General features: G+C 34.4%; 1 protein-coding gene across 2 annotated transcripts in view; it reads left to right on the forward strand.

Moving 5' to 3' along the window:
- The window catches only part of LOC136833996 (ribonuclease P protein subunit p40-like), a 41,382-nt gene extending 25,887 nt beyond the window's left edge, over positions 1-15,495 (forward strand). For both annotated transcript variants that reach the window (XM_067096282.1, XM_067096283.1), the window contains 6 exons: positions 8,328-8,472; positions 12,741-12,908; positions 13,361-13,480; positions 14,150-14,363; positions 14,598-14,711; positions 15,252-15,495. In XM_067096282.1, coding sequence (XP_066952383.1) covers positions 8,328-8,472; positions 12,741-12,908; positions 13,361-13,480; positions 14,150-14,363; positions 14,598-14,711; positions 15,252-15,477 — 987 coding nt within the window. In that variant the 3' untranslated portion in view covers positions 15,478-15,495. The remainder of the gene's footprint in view (positions 1-8,327; positions 8,473-12,740; positions 12,909-13,360; positions 13,481-14,149; positions 14,364-14,597; positions 14,712-15,251) is intronic.
- Positions 15,496-16,011: the final 516 nt, after the last annotated feature.

A 16,011-nucleotide genomic window follows, 5' to 3' on the forward strand; every position in this document is an offset into this window, starting at 1 on the left:
AAGATGGCTAATCAGCCAGAGCCCAACAAAAACGAGATTTCAAATTCTACATGTCCGCTGGGAAGGACATGGGACTATCGGGGCAAGATCTGAGAGCATGGGTTCAAGAGCGAGTGGACGATGCCAAGGCTGAGAGAGCAAGGGAACGTGAAGAGAAGGAGAGAGAAGAGAGGGCAGAATTGCCCAAGAGCAGGAGAAGGAAAAGAACGTGAGGAGAGAGAGAGAGACAGGAATTGCCCAAGAGCAGACAGAAGGAATTCATCGTTAGAGAGAGAGGGAACGAATTGCCAAGAACAACGAGAGGAGAGAAGAGAAGAACAGCCCAGGAGAGAGACAGAACGTGGAAGAAAGAGAGAGAGAGAGAGAATTTATCAGAATGGGAACGTCGAGAATTGGGAAGAGAAGCAAATCGCCCATGAGCTCCAGATGCTAGAACGACAGCCCGCCACCCCCCCCCCCGCCCCGGGAATGAGTGCCTCAGCCAAGCTCACTCCGTTCATGCCAAAATGGACGGAGTCCGAACCCGAGGTATGGCTTGAAAGGGCCGAACGAGTCCTGGAGTGCTGCGATCTCCCCCAGCAGGAACTCCCCTTGTTCTCACTAAATTCCTGGGCGGAAAGGCCCTGATTGCCTACCACGCCTTTCCGCAGAAGATCAGGGAACTGGGAAGCCGTACGAGCAGTTACGAAGGCGTATTTGAGATTACCCCCCGAGCGGTGGAGGAGACGTTGGAGAGAGCAGCCCAGAGAAGCAGGCCAGACTTGGTCCGATTGGGCGTACCATTCGAGCGGCGTTGACAAAATGGCTCGATTCGAAGGAGCCACTAACACCGCCGAGGTACTCGAACGGTTTAAATTCGAGCATTTCCTGCGCTACGCCCCTCCTGCCCTCGCCACCATATAGTGGAAAAAGCCCCAGCAACACTCACCGAGTGTTGCCGAATAGCAGATATAATTATTTCACCACCCTCAAGAAGGATCCATGGGGCGGAAAATAAATCCCCGTCCCTCCTCGGAGGTTCAAATTCCCACAAAAATGGGAACTCAGGGCAAGCCCCTAACTTGCCATTATTGCAAGAAAACGGGCATTCCTCCGAACAGTGCCGGAACAAGAAACCGGCTCTCTCTCTCCCGAAAACCGACAAATAACTTTTTTGCGCCTCCACAGGGCAGCGCGAAAGACTTTAGCCAGACCTTTTGCACGGCGTGCAAGGTTTATGGCCATTCTCCCGCATGGGCAAAATGCCCACGCAATAATAAATCAAATACTCCCACCGTCGCCTTGGCCGTCACAGATCCCCAGTCATTAGGCCCTCCCTGCCGAAGGGCCTGTATACGTGGCCCCTCCACGAGGTAGCCAGCCCGCGCCGCCACCTATCACTGCATTCGAGGACTCGGGCGCACAAATCTCCCTCATCCGAAGGGACAGAGTTCCCTACGGAGCTATCGTCAATAGACGAAAACTCGTCACGATCGAGGGAATAAATCAATTTAAAATGATACTCCCTACGGTCCAATTGAGAGTCACAAGACCTCACCAATCCAAAATTTGCAATCTTGCAGTAGCAAGCCATCTCCCGGAGGCTATGACGTCATCCTGGGACAGGACTTTCAGTCCCCACCGAAATCACGACAATCTAGGGGTCCCCATTCCCGAATCATTCATGCGGGCGCGAGTAATCCTCCCCCGCTTCTCCTCAGTCAAGACTGGCGCCCCTGGGTACCAGGAGGACGTGCAGTCCCCACCAGTGCCACCTGAGTACGATGTACAGTGGCCCCCCAAAATCGGTTCCCGATCCAATTCCAGTGCCCGGCCCTGCCTCAGTGCCAGTGCCAGGGCCCCAATCAGATCTCCCTTCAGGAGATGCCAAATTCCTGCCGGTGCCACTTGCATGCCCCGAGCAGGGCCAAGCTTTTTCGTCCGTCCTGACCGACGAGCCCAAGAAACCTCTGATAGCGCCTGACTCTGCCCTAGTGCCAGCGCCAGAGCGCTCGCCGATCTCCATTCACGGGATCCAACTCAGGACCCCCTCTCTTCCCCGGCCTGGCACCGCTTACCAGCGTCGGTCAGAGAGACGGTTCCTCCGACCACCGCGGAAGCTCACCTGCAGGTGCGGCCTCGCAACCCGTGCCTGAGCTGGTCATCGTTACCTGCGAGCCGCTCACGCCACCCCCGACCGCCTCCTCTCTGCCTCAGCCCGTCGCCGACGCACTATTTTCAGGATTCTGCCATATCTCACTTGGCCGATGAACTACAAGAGCCGCGACGGATCATGGTAGAACCCGAACGAACACTCCTGCGTCAGCTGTCGCATCAGCAGGCCCAGGTGGTACTCCGTGCCGCCCTCCGGTCGCGGGCCCTCCGATTCCCCGGCCGAGGACGACTGTCCCATTAAGAAAGGTTCTCGAGGCGAAATTACCACGGGCGTGGGACATTCCAGGTAATTTACAAAGAGCTCTAGAGCTCCCATGGCACCTGTGCCACCATTTCATCTTTCGAAGGTCTTGGCACCTTTAATCCAGAAGGGGATGTCAGGCCCTCCTCTATCTTCTTCCGTTCCTCAGGAACTTCTATCTCTTATCATCCTTCTATTAATCTTCCTTAAATTATCACCACAAGAGGCAATTAAATACGGGATACCATTCCCCACACAATGTATAAATCATTAAGAATAACAGAGTGAGAAGTGGCACGCCCTTGCGCCCATACCTTTGGCACAAGGCACTGCGTGTCAACCCCTCCTGAAGGAGCCGCGCTTCTTTGCACTTTCTTCCCCGCCCTTTTACAGAAGTGATAGTCCGGGTCGTCTTTATAGGCGAAGGACGATAAATTCCCGCCTAACACAATAAAACCTCACTCTTTTTCCTTTAGCTCTTCTGCCAATATCATTTACTTTCTTTTAGTCATTTAGTTATCTTTATTTTAATGAATCACGAGTCATAAACTCTTGCCCTTGTGATTTAAATGCCCCTTTTTAATCTCTGAGGGACGTGTCCCGCCTTTCATATATCCTATCAAGTTTTCATTCGTAACGTCTTGCTAATTTTCCTTTTTTATTATTATCCCTTTTCCCCTTCCATTTCCTTCCAAGATCTCTGTTTGTCCTACCCACATCTTTTGTCTGCTTAGTCATAACATAACATTGAGTTGGCAGTGGAGCATAAAAATTAGCGTAGTTTAAGGTTGGCGAATTAAAACCTCGCGAATACTCTCTTTTGCCCGCACAGACTGTCAAATTCCCGTTCTTGTCCCTTCAGATTAGCGTTCGATAGCTGATTAAAACTCGTTAACAATTGAAGATAAATTATCAATGAAGAATATGTATAGTCATTATTTACAATTTTGGTAAAGGGGATGTCATTTACAAAAATAAACGCTGTTTTCATTTACACAGCCTCTTCAAGGCAGATTGTACTAACTGCATGCATTTTATCTAAAATTAAGTAACCAGTGTATTTTAATTCTTGAACAATAACCTTTCTTTTCATTTGTTGGCCATAGCCTCATTTACGTGGTCCTATAATCTTAATTAATTCACAATTGTTCCCCAGTCACAATAAAGTTACCAGTGGGTAACAAATCTAAAGTAATTATTCTTTTGCAAGTGTTTAAATCACTATTTAAATTGCGTTCTGTTAAAGAAAATTGTCCCAATGTGTTATTAAAAGTAATGTCATCAGCTTTTATAAACCCTTAGGAGTAAAGTTCATTGCAAGGCAGAATGTAGAATAACGTAAACATTTTCTTCGCTCATTCTTGAATATCAATGTTCACACCCGTTTATAGGTATGTAATATCATCTTGTATGGGGAGGTATTATGATTAGCAAGAATTATTATAAAACTGCCTCCCCTCCCCCTTCCCTTTGTTGGGTTGGTTTTATTTACTGCCAGCCGAATCATATAGACCATCTGTCTATCGACTTAAAAACAAGGGTTAAAAGATTAAAATCTGGCTTTTTTGATAAAGATTTCTTTGGTAGGCAAAAGTAATCTGGCTTTTTTTCCTACAGGCCAAAACCTCCCCTAAGCAATAATGCAATGAGTCAAAGCATCTGTGTTGAACGCCCCTGTCCAGATAGGAGAATAAAAGGTCAGGGCCAGGAGGTCCTCTTCACACACGCCCGCTAGTTTAAGGAATGAACAAGTCCAGTGCATGGAAATTGCCCCTGCCCTCCGTTTTCCGCTCGCCCTAACGTGGAGCCCATCGCCGCCCTTTGTGCCCGTGTTCCATTCCACGTGGCCTTAGAAGACTGCAAGGGGGATTGCAAGTCTTCCAAACGCGAGCATGACATTAAACGGCGGCCTTTTCATCATCCCCAGGGCGCCTTTTTCCGCCCCAATCTACGACTTGAAGAAATACCTTGGAGAGGGAGGCTACCATTTATCCACGCTTCCACATCGTGTTTCTCGGCGAAGACGTCGTCATCCCTGCGCTGGCCAAATGTGATAATGTACCCAAAACGTTGCTAGTCACGATTACTTAGCCCTTTTGCATTTATTAATCTCTGGGCCTATAACTTTGTGTTCCTGATATTCCTTGGTTCAAGCCAGGCCCATTTGTTCACAGCTTCTTTCCTCTGAGTCACAAGTAACGCAGTGTCGGGGAGTCCTTTGGCGCCTTCAGTGCACCCCGAGTAATTCAATCCCAAATTCCAGCATTAGATGTGTAACGTGGGTCCAAATATCGTTTCAGAAAGACGCCTGTCGTGGAATTATCCTTGGTCCGTGTTCCTGGCATTCCCAAGCTCCCCCTTCGGGAGGACTTCTACGACAGTAATTTACCGTATTTTCAGTTAATTTTCCTTTTCACCTTGTGTGCTATCAAATATAACTATTTTTATATCCACGTGTTTCACGCATTTCCCCTAGTGAAGAGCCCTCCGCTCATATGAAATTCTTTTTTTGTTTGTGTTTTTATATGTCCTGGGTATCTTACAAGGCCATTTTCGAGTAAATAATAATTGTACCTGAGTCATAAGATATTTCAAACTAAAACATAAAAATATATATATATATATATATATATATATATATATATATATATATATATATATATATATATATATATATATATATATATATATATATATATATATATATATATATATATATATATATATATATATATATATATATATATATATATATATATATATTATATATATATATATATATATATATATATATATATATATATATATATAATGATTATAAATATATATTTATATATATACATGTATATATATATATATATATATATATATAAATATATATATTATGTATATATATATGTATATATATATATGTATTATATATATTTGTATATATATATATATAATTATATATATATATATGTATATATATATATATATAATATATATATATTATATATATATATATATATATATATATATATATATATGTATATATATATATATATATATATATATGGGGGTATATATATATATGATATATATATATATATATATATATATATATATATATATATATATATATATATATATATATATATGTATATATATATATATATATATATATATATTTATATATATATATATATATGTGATATATAATATATATATATTGTATATATAATATATATATATATTATATATATATATATATAATATATATATATATATATATATAAATATATATATATATTTTATATAATATATATATAAATATATAGTAATATATATATTATTACCCCGTTAATATATGTATATATATACATATATATATATGTATATATATATTATTATAAATGGCTATATTTATATATATGCTCTATGTTATTTATATATATATATATATATATAATAAGTCTATATGTATATAATATTTCAATTATAATATGTATATATTATATATATATATGTATATATATATATATATGTTCTATATTTCTTATGAGATTCCCGTTTATATATTTATACTATATTTATTAATATTCCTATATATTTATAATTTATAATCGTATTTATATTTATATGTATATATATATTTATATATTATATAATATATATATATATATTCAGTATATATATATATGTATTTGTATATATATAATATGTATAATACAATATATGTTTATCTATATATATATATATTTATATATAACTATTATGTATTTACAAATATGATTACATGTCATGATATATATATAAGTATTTGGAAAAAATTTTCTATTAATATATATATGTATATATATATTATATATATATATATTTATGTATAACATAATTTGTATATATATGTTTATTCATATTATATATATAATGAGATTTATTTCATAGATATATATTTCTATAATATATATATATCCTGGCAATTTAAAAACGTGTTTCATATATTCTGCTACTGATGTAATTTATTTGTATAATATATGTATATTGTCTTCCATTATATATATAAATATACCATGATATATATATATATATATATGTTAACTGTACATGTATGTTGATGTGGATGCAAATATATATCATTGTATATAAATGTAAATATATATAATTCTATATATTTGTATATATGATATGTTACTGATATTACAGGGATATGGTTTAACTATGTATATATATATGTATGAAACTTAGCATTATACTATGTATAACAATTGTTGGGATATTTGGAAAGTAAGATATAATGATATGTATATATATATGAATTATAGGGGCACTAAAGGAATGAACAGATATATATATATATATATATATTGAACATATATATATTTCATATACCCTATATTATATTCTATATTTAAGGCACTGTTTGATTTATATACCGTATATTATATATATATATATATATATATATATAATATACATAATATATTAATAAATAAATATATAAATGTTATATATATACATATATATATATTTATATATATACATATATATATACATATATATATATATATATATTATTTACTATATATGATACACACATATATATATATATACATATATGATATATTCCATATATATATATATATAAAGGACATATATATACATATATGGTGTATACAAATATATATATATATACATATATATACATATTATATATACATATATACACACACAAATCATATATATATATATATATATATATATATATATATGTATATATCTATATATATATACAAACACATTTATATATTATGGATATATAATATTATATTATACACCTACTGCATATACATTATCTAATATATGTATATGTTACACGAAATATATATATATATATATATCATGATTATATATTATATATAAAATATATAGATAAATGACCATATATATATATATTGCATATGATATATATTTGTAATATATATATGTATATATATATAAATATTATATATACATACATATATATATATATATATATTGGATGTTTCTCATATATATAATATTTATAGTTAAAATTATATATAAGATATTCAAATATATATATATATTATATATATACTCCCATATACCTATATATATATATATTAAGTATTATATATATATATAATATATGTTTATATTTTATATATATATACATATATACACATATACATATATTTATATATTATATATATATATATATCGATATATATATATATATATAATATATATATACCCATATATAAACATATACACATATTTTTATATATATATATATATTATATATATATATATATATAATATACATATATACACATATACATATATATCTTTATCAATACATATATACATATATATATATATATGGATATATACATATACATTGATAAACATATACTGTAGTGCCTTATGATTTCATAAATCGAAAGCAGCACTAAAATCTATTTGTACTCTACATTCAAAACCCTTAATCAAGGTTCTCTTGCAAATGGTATGTCAATCTAAAAGAGCATTGCAGGTACCTAACTATCCTCTATGCATATTATCAACTAATAATTCCTTTTTTTCCACACACTTGTAAACTTTTGAGGGCACAGGGAGAAGAGAAATTGGCTTGTAGTTACATACTGCAGTCTACAGATATGCCACTCTTTGGAACATGTGCTGTATTAATAAGTTCCCCTCAACCCCAAAGAAACTAGGTCAACATAAAAATCTATTGTAAAAAGTCATTTTGATTGTATAATACTTGAGTATCTATAAAACAGTAAAGTGATTCAAATAGTTTCATATTTTTCAGAATTTTTTTCATTTATATAAATTTGGTATTCTTATATGACGTCCAACTAAGACTGTCATCATTATCTTTCTTTTAGAATTTCTTCCTTTGTTTTAATTGCATATTTTTTTGAAGGTCAGCGTAGTTCTCCCATGTGAGTCACCTCAACACAGGAGATTGGAAAATGTGCTTGCTAAAGACAGCGACTTTTACGAAGTTGAAAAGGTACCTTTGTCCGTGTTCTGCACACCTGTGTTTCTGGAAGCATTTCTAAATGCAGGTCAGTAAGTAAAATAAATAGAACAAAATCTTGGGGTGTCCATGATACAGTACTGTAAATCTTTTTTATCAAAGCAATTTTTTGTTATTTGAAGCAATTTTGTGGTTTTGATTTATTTATTTTTTATTTTTTTTTGTCAGATGAGGCTTAACAGAGCAATATAGCAAGTATAAAGTTGTCCCCATACATTTACCATGGTTAGGTCCCAAGATTTGTTGTTTTTAAATTAAGTGTCACAGCAAGCCTAACATCCCAGTATGAAGGGTAGTGTTCTTTGCATGTGTCCTTTGCAGTTCCTTTTGCCCCTAACTGCAACCCCTTTCATTCCTTTTACTGTACCTCCATTCATTTTCACTTTCTTCCCACCCTCTCCTAACAATTGTTTCATAGTGCAACTGCAAGGTTTTCTCCTTAAACCTTCTTACTCTCAATTTTCCTTTAAGCAAAATGACCTCTTAGGTGCCAGCATTTGGCCTAAATTTTATATTCCATTCCATTCCAACATCCCAGTAAGTAGAGTAGCCTACCTTAAATTTTACAATATGTTGTCTGTATCTCACCAGATGCTAATAATGTACATAAATGTCATACATTTTAGTAATTTTGGTGATTATTAACATCCTCAACATAGCCTATTAATTTATCACATGTGAATCCCAGGCATTAATTCCACGTAAATAATCAGGTGGCTCAAGTTATGGTGGCATGCCTCTATGTTCCCATAGGCCCATTGTAATTAACTGAAGGACCTTGTAGTTCGATCCACCTTGCAGCAGCAATGTTGGGGTCTGGGGAATAGAAATTAGGTAAAAAAAAAAAAAAGCAATATAAACTTAGGTTAGTGCCTTAGCTGCTACAAAGACAGAGCTTATGGACAAAGAGGTGGAAAAATTGGCCTACGTCCAAGGCCAAGTGGAACAAGTAGCCTAGATCTGACTGGAACCATGGGGGTGTAAATTGGACCAAAGGAAGTTTGAGCCTGAACAGGACAACCAATAAGTCTCACTGAAAGTAGATCTTGCATGCTAAGACAGGGTACACCAGCCTTGGTTTTTGCCTATCTTAGGGTAATAATTATATTAGGTTGATTAGTAGAAATTTAGTACAACTCCACATGGAGGTATTACCTTGGAAATTGACTTTTTCTAGGTATTTTGGTTTAACAATTTAGATTTTTTTTCAAGAATTAACCTCAGAACTTTTATGACATGTTACTTTGTTATGAACTTTTGGGCATCCTGCATTTTAGGTTTGGTTGCGTATAATTCGTTGGAAATAGGTTTTCTTTGTCAATCCCATCTTGAACATATGGCTCCCTAATAACTTAAGCATCCATAATTTAAAATTTCATAACTACAACATGACAGTCTGAGCAATTTCCATCACCCAAAACCCTCATTCCTAAAGGGTCCCCAACCATGTTGGATAGAGATGAAGTTAACAAATTTGACCGAAAAAACACTCAGAATATATTCATGAGCAACAGTAAAAGTATATGAAAAATTTGGTAATAATGATGCATGTTGTCCTGTAGTTTTACGGGGGGAGGATAGAAGTCAGCTGATTAAATAAACAAATGATTAGAATTGAATTTGAAAGAACACCCACCCACCCTTGTGATTAGTGGTTGTTAACATGCACTTAAAAATTAGTAATGGGAAGAAATATAAGAAATGTAATGATAACAATGAACACTTTGTTACCCGCATAACAATGAACATTTCATTACCAGCCATTATAGGCTCTATGAATGACACATTACCCTCTATAATAGACTAGTGATCAGTAGACATTACCTTGCCAGCCATATAGCTCTGGTGAGGCTTTTAAAGATCTGCCCTGTTATAGTTTTATCTAAAAGGCTACTGAACACGATCAGTACAGACCACTAAATGTCTTCGAGACAAACCCTGAATAAATAAGATTTTGATCCTTTTGATTTCATATTTTAATCTCAACATCCTATGTTTTGCCCTAAACTCTCTCTAATTTTCTAAATCTTATGGATTTTTTTTTTACAATGATCACTTATCTATTTTGTCAGTTTGTAGATCCTGATGTACATTTATAAATTACAATTAGATACTTAAAAGCATTTAGTATGGAAATAGGTGATATATTTCTTGTTCATTTTTCGAATTAAAATAAACTTGATGAAATATATTATCTATGACAATCATGGTAAGTTTTAAAGACTTTTTTCAATCATTTTTTCCACACCACCACTGAGGTAAAAGTCAAGGTGTTTTGTTTTTCCTTTGGTTTTCCCTGATAGGCCTAATTCTCTTTTTTTTTATATAATTTATTCAGAAAAGTAGTCATCAGACTATTTTATATGACAAAACTGTCAACCAACCTGTCTACAATCATCTTGCCGTCCTTTTTGAATTTTGACTGATGATTTTAGTTTTCCGCGTGACATTGTTCGATGTTTTTGCACCTTTTAATCTGCCAGTTTGAAACGTTTCTTTTACGCCATATAAGACATTTTATAGCCCAGTGTAAATGCATTGACCCAAGTTTCAATCTTAATCTGCCCTGACTCAAAAGCTTCATTTCTCTCAAAAATCTTGAAACACATCTAATTTCCAAAACATTTTACCCTACCATCAACCTTCTTAAAGAGAGAGAGATATTCTGTCTGTAAATTTATTTTCTCTTGCCAAACTTACTGTTATGCTTTATTTCAATTTCCTTGAATACCAATTTATTCTTTACCTCGATGTTAAGAAATCAAGGTATATGTAAAAATAAATAATAATTACCCTGGACCGTGACAAACATAAAAAAATCATCTTAAAACGACTCAGAGTGTGAGGTACTGGCAACACCACCAACAATGATATGTCATATTGATAGAAACTTTCCGTTTCTTGTAATTGCTTAAAAACATTGAGAACCTATGTAATAGACTTGGAATTCACAACAAAAAGGTTTTATTTGATATCTGTAATGGGAGAAATGATTTTATCTGTAGCTGTTGTTGTTATACATTTGGCATATATGCCTTACCTGGAAGACCCAGACAACCACGCCAGAGAGATCTATACATTTTGGAAAGGGTATACTAGTGATTGAAGACTTGAAAGAAGCAGATTTTGATCCTACACATTTTGTAATGTTTTGAATAATTCTTGTAATTTTAGTTGTAACCTATAACTTAGTTTCGTCCGTACGAATAAATACAATTCCTTGCATGTAGTATGGAGTAGGGGGTAAGTCAGCTGAAGAAATATACTCAACCTTTGACATTTAGTTTATTTTGACCCATTTTATATGTAAATGCTTAACCTCAATCCCGTAGCTTCATTATGAACAAAACAACTAAATAAAACAGAAAGCATGACAAACAAATAGCACTTTAATATATTACGTAGTCAAAATAAATAAAACTGGAACACCATAAAAATCTTAATGAAACGATACAATTTTGTGATTAACGAGAAAACACAGTTTGAGACATCGAAATGGAGCTTCTGAGGCCAAGGGAGTATTTGAACCCCCAAAATGGATGAGGAAAAGTACATTGCAATTTATTATAACACTCCTTAATGTTAATAAAAAATCAACTTCACGTTCCTGTATCAAAGTGTTATCACTGATTCATGTTATTTATTTAAAACTGGATGATCGGTAAAGCGTAAAGGCACACATATGAAATACATCACTACAAATACAGTTAATATTATAGATACTGTACTTAGAAGCTTTGTAGACGTTGCTGTCAGAAGTACGGCAAACCCTTTGGGAGGAGAGGACCTTCTTGTGTCTATTCTGGGCAACAGATACTTGACGAGTGACTTGACAGCTGTCTGTCACCAATACCTTGGATCCCTGAGGTGCATGTGCAGTATTACCAATACTGTTTCAGACAAACGTTTGCAATGTCTGGTATATTGGGCCAGACTTATATGAGTGATTTGTATAAAACAAATTGATTTCACTCTCCGTCTGGTATATTGGAGGCCATGAAGGTCTTATGTGAGTGGCGGGTTTGTATAAAACAAATTGATTTCACTCTCCGTCTGGTATATTGGAGTTTGGTCTTATGTGAGTAGAAAAACAAAGTGATTTCACTCTCTGTATATTAAAAAAACTACGTTATTTACTCTCTCTCTCTCTCTGAAGGACTTGGAAGGTTTATCTAATGAGGAAAAATACAATTTCATGGTACTAGAAAGGATTATACTCTTGATTTGTCTATATGATTTTTTGTTGTTTTACAGAGATATGCATTTTAGGTAGTAACTGTAATGTATTTATTTTAGGGAAATTTTATGCAGTATCCTGCGATGCCAGATTGGATCTTGATAACACAGCTGCATTGACCCCAGATGGCTGGCTTATACTTACGCTGGACAAGAACACTTACAGTAACCTTCGGCTAAATGGGAAACTGTCTGCTCACATACTTCGCAGACCAAAGGAAAGATACAGTAAGGAGCAAGTAACTGATTATTTTTCTTGATACTATTTGTTTTTAATATTCCCAACAATTAACAGTTTTCCTGCTCATACAGTTGGCAGTGGTTAATTATATCCACTTAAGATATGGCTGGCTATAACGGACTCTATTGCAAATAAAGTATATTTATTGATTGCAAATAAGGTATATTATTATTATTAGTATGGAACAAGGACATATCCTAATGATTGGGAATTTGAAGTCAGCAAGAACCAAAATGATTGTGATAACTACAGAAGCATTGCACTTATCAGTCATGATGATAATATTTAGTATGCTCACCTTCAGTGGCTGGAGAAAGAAATGAACAGAATTCTGAGGGAAGAACGGGCCACATTTTAGGAAGTATAAATTTTTTTAACTACTGCAGTATGTGAAAGTTTCATGTGGCTGTAACCATGTATTTTTTTTTTTATTTTACAGTTGTCAAAATCAATTTGAAGAAAAGTTTTATCCCTGGAAAACCATTCTACAATAAGGTGGTGAAGGCATTTAATGAAGTCGTGCTCAAGTTTAATTTTTGGATGACTTGGATTCCCAGTGGTAAGTTTTTGACATTTCAACTAGACAGCTCTAGCTGTCATACTGACTTTCTCTGTAGATTCTAGTGTTGGTTTTGTCAATTTATTTTTTCCTTTTTTGTATAAGTGATATCTTCTTTGCGTATTTCCCTTTACCTCCTCTTCTCTCTAATGAACACCATTTTCTTTGGAAACTTGAATTTCAAGCCAGTGGCCCCTTTGGTGGGCTTGTTCCATATGAGTAGGGTTCATCTTTAGAGTAACAATAATACATTACTTAAGGTTCTTTACAGTATGCCTTTGGCCCCAAGCTGCAACCCCTATTGTTCCTTTTACTGTATCTCCTTTCATATTCTCTTTCTTTGTACTTTCCACCCTCTCCTAACATTTGATTCATAGTGCAACTGTGAGGTTTTTCCTTTTACTGTCAGTTTACCTTTCAGTGCTGAATTACCTGTCAATTTCTGTTTCAGCTTGAATGAATTCTATATGCAATGGTAATAATAATAATAATAATAATATTAATAATTATAATTATTTTTTGTTAATGTATTTATTATATACAATAAGTATTATAATTTAATTATTTTTAATTTATTTATTTATTATAATTATTGATTAAGATTTTTACTGTATTATTTTCATTTGTAAGAAGATAGGGATTTAAGTGAGAAAAATGTTTTGATCACAGATTCCGATGTTTGCCCATCATCTGTTGCCAAGTTCTTCAGTGATCTTGGTTATGTGGTCTATCGCCAGGAAGTCCAAAGCAGAAACAGCACTTTGAAAGATGTGGATGTTCCATTAATACTACAGGAAACCAGTGAAGGTGGTGATGAAGAAGTAGAAATAGAGCCAGAGGTTTTACTCGAGTGGATTGGGTGTACTTCACTTGGAATAAATCTGTGAGTAAATACTTTGTTTTATCTTTTGGTGAATATCTAAAAAAAATTGTGTATTGCAAGAGGGTATATTTTTTATATTTCTTTCCTGAAACTCTTGATATTGTGATAGTGAAAATACTTTAAATGCTATTCAGCACAGTGGTCAAGGAATGTGGGTTTTATTGGCAAGATTAGACATAGGTTTATGGCTGCTTTGACCTGGGGTCTATTATGATTTTTTTTGTTTACTTTCAGAACCCCTGCTATGGCCAACTCCAAATCAGTTATGCAAATGGATAGTATACAGACTTTACAGTGGGACGGATTTTTCATTCCTAATTACATACACCTATTGGTTGAAGAGTTAAGGTATTGTAATTTTTTATACTTACTATTTCTGAGGGTCATTCAAAAAGTTCATTGCCTCACCCAGAGAGATTAGCCATACTAATGCTGTTTGATGTGATTGCTTATTTCAGTAATATAAATACTTGCAGCTTGTTTGCCTTTTATCACAGTGAAAAAAAAAAAAGTGGAACTTCGCCAGGGTGTGAAGATGGTTTCCATTCATCGCATTTTTGTGGATGATGGGCTTTTTGATTATCCAGTCATTTTAAAAACCATGGGCACCATTGTTGGCCCAGTTTGATTAACATCTTTGAGATGAGCCCACTGTCTGGAAGAAGAGTTTCATGACTTTGACTTGAATAGTTGACTAGGGTGGAAACTTCTAGGCTGATCCAGACAAATTCTGTAAAGGCTTGTTATCTTATAGCAGCAGCAAGTATAGTCAGATCACCAAGTAGATATTTTGATATTCAGGACTTGTTTCCATACTGTGAAAGATTAATGAAGTTTTTAATTAGGCTTTATTTTGCAAGATTAAAATTTTTGTTTTTCTGTTTCCAGACACATTCTAGAAGAAACAGAAGAGGCGTCCCTGCCATGGGTGAGTATAACAGTTTACGGGCATGTTGACTCGCCAATCACCTGGCATTTAACAGAAAATTTTTATTATGCAAATGGGGATAACTTTTATACACTTGTAATTATGAGACATAATATATTAATCTATAAAATTTCAGGGCCACGTAAGCCCCTCAGAATGTTCGGTAAATGTAATAACAATAAATAATTTGAAATGTTCAGTCAATGTTGTTCTTACTTCAAGCACTTTTCCTCGGAATTGGAAGTACCAAGTTTACCTCTCTCTGTTCATTTGGGTGAGCATTATGTGGACAGGTTTGTTTTTCCACACCAGCATTTTTCAAGTATATGCTAGTCTTACATTATCTGATGCATTACCATATTTAAAAAATGCTACAAGGTGAAATTTTATCATTTCAGTTGGGTTTTCCTATAAACATGGGCTAAAAGAGGTTGCATAAGGGAGGTATTTATTATCAGATTGGTATTAGAATGGTAACACTTTGTTTCATTTAAGGATCCCTAAATTATTATTCCATGATTGGCCACTTATTTAATAACCCTTGTGACAAACTACTTTGTTGTATTTCTTGTGTCTTTTTTTGTGACAAGTTTTCAGACTACACATTTTGGTATTGGGAGAATTGAATGAAAACTTTTTTTAATCCCATGATGTCATTAAGGCTGGATTGATGGTTATTTTCCAAGAACATAGCCTTTAACTGTATCTCTACCCCCCTCT

The sequence above is a fragment of the Macrobrachium rosenbergii genome, chromosome 52, assembly GCF_040412425.1.
Source record: "Macrobrachium rosenbergii isolate ZJJX-2024 chromosome 52, ASM4041242v1, whole genome shotgun sequence".
In the NCBI taxonomy this organism is placed as follows: Eukaryota; Metazoa; Arthropoda; class Malacostraca; order Decapoda; family Palaemonidae; genus Macrobrachium; species Macrobrachium rosenbergii.